This window comes from Lygodium microphyllum, chromosome 17 (genome assembly GCF_053477565.2).
Source record: "Lygodium microphyllum isolate KBCC chromosome 17, Lygodium_microphyllum_v1.1.10, whole genome shotgun sequence".
Lineage (NCBI taxonomy): Eukaryota > Viridiplantae > Streptophyta > Polypodiopsida > Schizaeales > Lygodiaceae > Lygodium > Lygodium microphyllum.
Window position 1 is genome coordinate 69499951 of NC_141151.1, and position 7529 is coordinate 69507479.

The 7529-nt window shown below is 44.5% G+C and overlaps 1 protein-coding gene across 1 annotated transcript; it reads right to left on the reverse strand.

Annotated features, from left to right (window-relative positions):
* Nucleotides 1–5326: 5326 nt before the first annotated feature.
* On the reverse strand, nucleotides 5327–7258 carry LOC148022012 (uncharacterized). The gene is made up of 2 exons (XM_087697587.1): nucleotides 6940–7258; nucleotides 5327–6510 (listed from the first exon to the last, which is right to left on the reverse strand). Exons 1-2 carry the CDS (start codon nucleotides 7096–7098, stop codon nucleotides 5797–5799), a joined length of 873 nt encoding a protein of 290 aa, XP_087553713.1. The 5' UTR covers nucleotides 7099–7258; the 3' UTR covers nucleotides 5327–5796.
* Between the last annotated feature and the right edge of the window lie 271 nt (nucleotides 7259–7529).

Sequence of the window (7529 nt, forward strand, 5' to 3'; positions counted from 1 at the left end):
CCAGATGATTTTGTGCTACTATTCTTTGACGATATACTAATGTACTCTATGTCCTTAAAGAAACGCGAAGGTCACTTAAAGATTACCCTATGTTATTGAACATATTATTAACCTCATGTGTACTAAAGATCTAGATGCCTCGGTGCCTTGAGGTAGCCATATTGATGGAGTAGTGCCAAGAGCAACCCCATCTTCAAGAGGCATATCTAGGACACTCAAAGCTTGTTGTTGTACCAATTTCTTTAAAATCTCCAAGATTTATGTAACATTTTCATTGAGAGCAGTAAAATTTTTTACTATTGTTATTTTGTGAGCCACTAAAGCACCAAGTTCTCCCTTGTCCATTAGTTCAAATGCATCTAAACCATTCATGGTTTCATCCTCGTGCATGTTTACAAGCTCACCATGTTGTGAATACAACAACAATGTTGTAGAACTCTAGAGGCATTGTATGCCAAGGGGTAGTTGAAAGCTTCTTGAGAAGCTCTTTATCTCCTCCCAAGTAGGCTTTTGAAAACTTGAAAACTATCTTTGTTATTAGGAGAAAATCTAAGGCTTAACTTGATGGTTATTTGCCTTGCAATTAAGCATGTTTGGGTGTAGATAATACTGGGATGGGTGACCTCCCGAGAAGTTGTCTTCAAGCATATGCTTCCACCTTGCGTATAGCCATGCCCATGTGGGGTGCCTTGCCTTCAACAAACACAGAAGTTAGCTATGAGCCACTCAAGGTGATAGCCTCTTTGAGCACCACACTAGTATCTTTAGGTGTATTTTTACATGACTTTATGTAAGACCATTCACACGAATTGCCTATCCTTTGACCCTTTGGTCCATATACCCTTGTGCCCTAATGTAGACTATCTCTTGACCCCTTAACCCCGTCAGCACCTTAGCATAGTGGTCCATTACCTACTATTAGCGCTACAATCGAGCGCTATCCTACTCTGAACCCTTATCTTGACATGATCAAATGCTCTTGATCCCTCCTTTGCTTCTCATCTCTTGGATCAGCATGGCACATAATGAATTTCTTCAATTACTAGTGGATCCATGCCATGCAGGAGCTGAGTTTCCCACTTAGCTAATGGCTTCCATTTGCCAAGGGTTGAAATTCTTTATGCCTCCTAAACACTATAGGGGCTCACTGAACCCTCACATCTAGTGGTTGTGGTTAATGCCTACATTTGTCTCTTTATGCCTCCTCCTGAGCATTGTAGGGGCTCACTGAACCCCACATCTGGTGGTTATGGCTAATGAGTAGGGTTTTATTGGGTGTCTAAAGGACCTTCCTCCTCCATTTTATGTGGTTGCTCAACAAAGACCACATCATGACTTATGATGACCTTCCTTTCAATTAGATTGTAGAGCCAGTAACCTTTTGACTTGTAACTACACCAAAGGAAAATATATTTTTGGCTTTTTGCATCTCACTTGGTTCTTGAGGCAAATGGCACATGCAGAAAACATTCAACTCCAAAAAATTTGAAATGAGCAATTAAAGGTCTCTTGCCAATAAATGCATACAAAGGAGTGATTTCTTTTCCAACTTTGATGCATCTACGATGTAGACAACAATGTTTACTACTTCATCCCAAAATATATCTTGAAAATTCTTCCCTTTAAGCATGCTTCTAGCCATCTCTGCTATGACAAAATCATTGTGCTCTACTACACCATTTGCTTAAGGTGTATCACATTAAGCTAATGCTTAATCCCCCGATCCTTGCAATATTATGTGAATTGATTTGAAGTGAATTTACCCCTTCTATCTTGACCTGAAGTGAATTCACCCCCTCTATTTGATTTGAGTTTCTTCAACTCCTTACTATTCGTCATAGTCTCCTCTTGTAAGATTGAATAGAAATCCTCAAAGTTGAGTGAAGGAACTCTTACTTGCATATTTAGCAAAGTAACTCAACTATCAAATTTTGGAGCCAGCATCCAAAAACATATTCGTGCAAGACCTTTAGTTGGAAGTGATATTCCTATAGCCACCATTTGGACTCTCAAGTACTTGACCCAAGTGATGAAATTTTCAATAGATTCAATCTAAAACATTTTCTCAAGGGCCAATCAATTTTCAAGATTTTAGTTCCTCATCTCATTTGCAGTTTCATATCAAGCTTTGAGGATTACCCATGCTTTTGCAACAATATCAACATCAAGGTTGATTATTTGACACTAATCATAATTTGACATAGGGCAAATGCATCCCTTCTACTCCATGCCATCACTTACTTAAGATTACCTTCATATTAAGTCTCCACAACATATAATTCATGCCATTGAGCTTTCCTTCACCTCCCCCCGCCCCCACAAATGCAAGAAGTCAAACAAGAAAAGGTATGTTTGCAGCAAGCTTAGGCTATGCCATCTCTCCAACTCTCACGAGTTTCTCACAAGTCTACTTGCTCAAAGCCTATGGTCTAATATCACACAAGAAGTCAAACAAAAAAATGTATATTTGCAACAAGCTCAAGCTATGCCATCTCTCCGACTCTCACAAGTCTACTTGCTCAAAGCGTATGTTCTAATATCACACAAGAAAGAGAAGGTAGCAAAGTATAAGAAATTTGGAAGCAAGTGATAAACAAAGAATATGGAGGATCAAAAGATTTAATTAGTGCAAATCATTACAATAGATGGCCGATGCCTCCTAACTGTCTACTAGGGCAAAATGTTGCGGATACCAAACCACACACCGATACCCTAAATAGAGTTGCACGTATACATTTTTGAGGATGTGAAAAAAACTAACCACTAAATGTACATTTGGAAGACAAGGGGGAGGGAGGAGGACTACCTCACCCCCACATAGATGGGCTCCACTCCTCTTCGCACCTCCCTCGAAGAAGTCGTGTGGAAAAAGCCACTACAATATGCCCTCCAAATAAGGACCTCATGTAATAATGACTCTACACATGCATGTAGCCAAGCTAACACTGTGACAACCTCCTCTATGGTTTGTCTTTAACTATTTGGCCACACATGGCCACCACTTGGTGTTGAAACCAATCCCTCCTAGGTAAATGTGTTGCTCACAAATACCTTCTCATATGGAGTGCTTACAAAGATAGACTTACAAATTACCTATGTAGTTACATGAGGGATGAAGCATCAATTTCCAACATGTGATTTGAGGCACTCATGGTAAAGACCACTCATTAAAGTCAACAATTGCTCCCAAACCAACTATACACTCTTATCCATCCATTCCCATGTATGAATGAACAATAGAAAGCTCAAAGGCAAAGTTAGCTTACCTTAACATACCTCTCTCCTTAACATTTGATCCACCAAGAGCTTTGATAGCCTCACAATCCAAGTAATGCCCTCTTTAGTCCTCATGACCTCTTCCATCCAATCTACCTTTACCTCTACAATAGTCACAATGAGAACAAAGTGAACTTTGTGCATGTGCATGTGCATGCATGCGTGTGTGTGCGGGGAGGGGGGGGGAGGGGGTGCGCTATGGTTGCCTCAAATTTCTCCACATAATGGATATGACAAGAAGAAACTATAGAAAGCATGGTAGAACCAACAAGTATGGTTGAGGAAGTACCAATTACCTTTAAGGGAACCAAATTTCACATTGGGCTCCATAGGTGATAAAATGTGAATTGGAAGAGCTAAGGGGTTAGAGGTGGAGCCAATGCACTAAGGCCATCAAATGTCTAGATATGTTCAGATGTGCCATCAAACGTTTAGATGTGTTCTTGTGTGCACCTAATCTAAGAATAGAGCACTTGGTCTATATTTTCTTTTATTTTTGTTTACCAATTTTAAGGAGTAGGCACAAGTGAGACCAATCTCATCATCAAACTCTTTAATTGAAGGTCACATTGCCAATGAAATTTGTGGAAAAAATGGGTAAAAGCAACACATGAAGCAACTCTTGTTCGTGTCTTCTAGCAACTCCTTGAAGTATGGAATTCAAAATGTTGCACAAAGAAAAGAGCCAAACCATAGAGCTACAATTAAACCTAGCATTTATGTAAAAAAAATAAAGGGTGCATTCTTTCTTCATATAAAGATGGCCTTTGGCGTAGGACGATGAGAAGCCTAAGATAGATGCATCAATGCTTGGAAAGTCAATCAAGATTTTGATGAATGCATTGAATAATACAAACATACATCCTACACTTAAAGGAGAGAGGACATCGGAGCTACAAGCATAAGTTTTAACTTAGGTAGCAACAACTACTCACAACGCTCCAAATGATCTAGGAAATAGCTATAGCATGGTCCTATCAAGGAGAACGGAGATGTTCTATAGGACATGAGAAGCCACATGTCCGTTTATTAGATTATAACCGAAAACAGCTGATTTGCTAACGGCAAACAGACTAATGCTTCAAAAACTTAAAATAAGGGTACGAAGTGAAATTCATCAGCTTTTTACCTTTAAAACCTGCATAAGTCATCTGGACGCAAACATTGTCTCGACCATAAAAAGCACTGTTAATCTTCGGCAACACTTTTGTACTGAAGCAAAAGCCGAAAAGCGGTAGACGATCGAGGAGAAATGCAACGGCTCGGGCTCTGTTAGCTTTTCTATGACATCGCCAAAGCAATTTTCGAAAGCATTTGAAAAGCGGCGCGCGCGCGAACACGCACAGCAAGAGAGAGAGAGAGAGAGAGAGAGAGAGAGAGAGAGAGAGGATGAAGAAAATAACGGTCGCCATACTCTGGAATGTAGCGCAGTTAATATCATCGCCCAATACAGGATTTTCGATTAACCGATTGGGCGAACCCACATCCAATCTCCTCTCGTAACCTGATCGCAGGAGCCATGACTCGTGTTCCTAGCTCTACCCTGTTAGGGAGCATCCCCAACTACCCCCCACGCACAGAGAGAGAGGATGAAGAAAATAACGGTCGCCCAACCTCTGGAATGTAGCGCAGTTAATATTACCGCCCAATACAGGATTTTCGATTAACCGATTCGGCTAACCCACATCCAAGCTCCTCTCGTAACCTGATCGCAGGAGCCACGACTCTTGTTCCTAGCTCTACCCTGTTAGGGAGCATCCCCAACTCCCCCCCACGCACAGAGAGAGAGGATGAAGAAAATAACGGTCGCCCAACCTCTGGAATGTAGCGCAGTTAATATTACCGCCCAATACAGGATTTTCGATTAACCGATTAGGCGAACCCACATCCAAGCTCCTCTCGTAACCTGATCGCAGGAGCCATGACTCGTGTTCCTAGCTCTACCCTGCTAGGGAGCATCCCCAACTCCCCCCAACTGTAAACTTAGCTTCACTGAAACCAGGAATCACAAGTGGACAAACCATGTCGACGGCACACAAAACAGCCATCGAAGATCCAAAATCCATTTCTTTCCATTAAAATCATCTTGATAGTACAAAAGAACTAACAAACCCAGCCAATTAGAGCCCATCCACCATTTTCATTTCAACTCTTCCTTTCTTTCCCTAACTTCTGTAAAAGTGAGGATCATGTTACACATTCAAAATGCTACAGAAGCCCACGAGTGGGTCTTTGACAAGAGAGCAATGGGACCATAATCAACCGCAGTATGTACAGAAGGAAGCGTGGAAACCTAAGAAGTAGAACATAAAAAGGGAGGGAGGGGGAGGAGGATCACGTGCTGTTGGATAGGCAGGGGATAAACAAATTCTGTTCTGTGTTGTGGGGGCAGCAGGGCAACCCCGAGCTCTAATTAACCAAGCGACTAAGGGGGCTAAGGACGGTGATTAGAGAGGGATTGGCCGAGGATTAGCAATTCTGAATGGGGAAGGGAGGAGGGGCAGGGGGCCTGGTCAGGGGTTAAGCTTTCCTGGCCTTTTTGGCAGCCGGTTTTGGGGACTTGGTGGCTTTGGCAGCGGCTTTAGGCTTGGCGGCAGGCTTGGCCTTGGCAGGCGACTTAGCAGTAGGCTTGGCGGGGGACTTCTTAGGCGTTGAGGCAGGCTTAGGCTTGGGGGCGGGGGTCTTTCTTGGCGTAGGTTTCTTAGCAGAGGATGGGGCCTTCTTGGGGGTTGCCGCCTTCTTTGGTGTGGCAGACTTCTTGGGTGTCGAGGCTGCCGGCGCAGGCTTGTACTCGGGCTTGGGCTCCGCCGGAGCAGCAGCCGCCGGCTTGGGCGCAGGCTTGGGGGCAGGCTTGGGGGCCGCCGCCCTCACGGACTTCGCCTTCTTGGGCGCTGCCTTCTTTGCAGCCTTAGGCTTGGGCGACTTGGGGACCTTCACTGGCTTAGGCTTGGGCGCCGGCTTCGGCTTCGCCGCAGACGCACCTGGAGGCTTGGCGGCAGGTTTGGGCACCTTTGGGGGCTTGGTCACCGTCTTCTTCAGCTCCTCAGACAGCTTGTACGAGGCCTTCACCTTCAGGAGCTTGTTCTGCTTCACCAGGTTCCTGAGTTGCACCGACAGGATCTTCTTGAAGTTGCCCGGAAGAACCCCCTTGTATTTGTCCTCAATGTACTTGGCTATGGCGTACTGGCTCGACCCCGTACGCTCCTTCAGTGCCGCAATAGCTTCAGAGCTCATCTGCACGACATGACATCACCCAAGCACACAACCAACAAGATCCCAATTTAAGCTTGTAAGACCCTGAATCGCTTGAATTTAGAAAAATTAGACAGAAGCTTCACGTTAGCAACCCAGCATCGGCTTGCAGCAAGCACAGTACAACTAGTACAATAAGACGTAGAGAATATGGCATAACAAAAATTCTCAGTCGGACATGACAAAACATAGGGTAAAGAATGAAGCCATGAACGCAACCCCTGGCCAATGCTTCGATCACACATATCAGACACCTGATTCCGAACCCTAACTTACAAAGTTGAAACGCACGACAGGCAGAAAAGAAGCTCAAATTGCTAAATGAAAACCGCATGCACCGCGATGGTAGACAAGCACAGAGCAAAATGAGAGTAGCTTGGGGCATGGCGTATGGCAAAGATTGACAAAAACCTGCAAGTACGAAGGATGAGCAGGCTCCGGCTTGGAGGCCTTCGGGGCTTTGGGCTTCTTGGCAGCAACGGGCTTGGCCTTCTTCGGAGTGGCGGCAGGCTTCTTGGCCTTCTTGGTCTTCTTGTCCGCAGGAACAGAAGCAACCTCCGCAGCAGCCATAGCTCGCAAACCCGCAAGGAATTTTCAAAAAGAAGACACAATAAAATTAAGGTTAGAGAGAAGTGAGAAGGGGCAAGAACAATTAAGGGCTGCGGGATCTGGCTTATAACAACAGGACGCGGCAGCAACCTCTCTCTCCGATTATGGATGTGTAGATGTGTGGTGATGATGCTCCCTTTTAAACTCTACCCGCACCCCATTACAGACTTCTCTCGCTTCCCATTGGCTGTCCTAACAAAGAAAGGATCGCAGCCTCCCCTCAGTTTGATTTCCAACCGTCCGATCTTGCCACATCGACGGCCTAACACCCCCCCTTTCCCTCCCCCAAAGCCTTTCAACTCTTTTGGCTCTTTGTTTTTGCTTCAAGACCTTCAATCCCTCCCATGGCCTGCCTACTACCCTCCCACCAGCAAGTTCCTCTATCCCTCGCG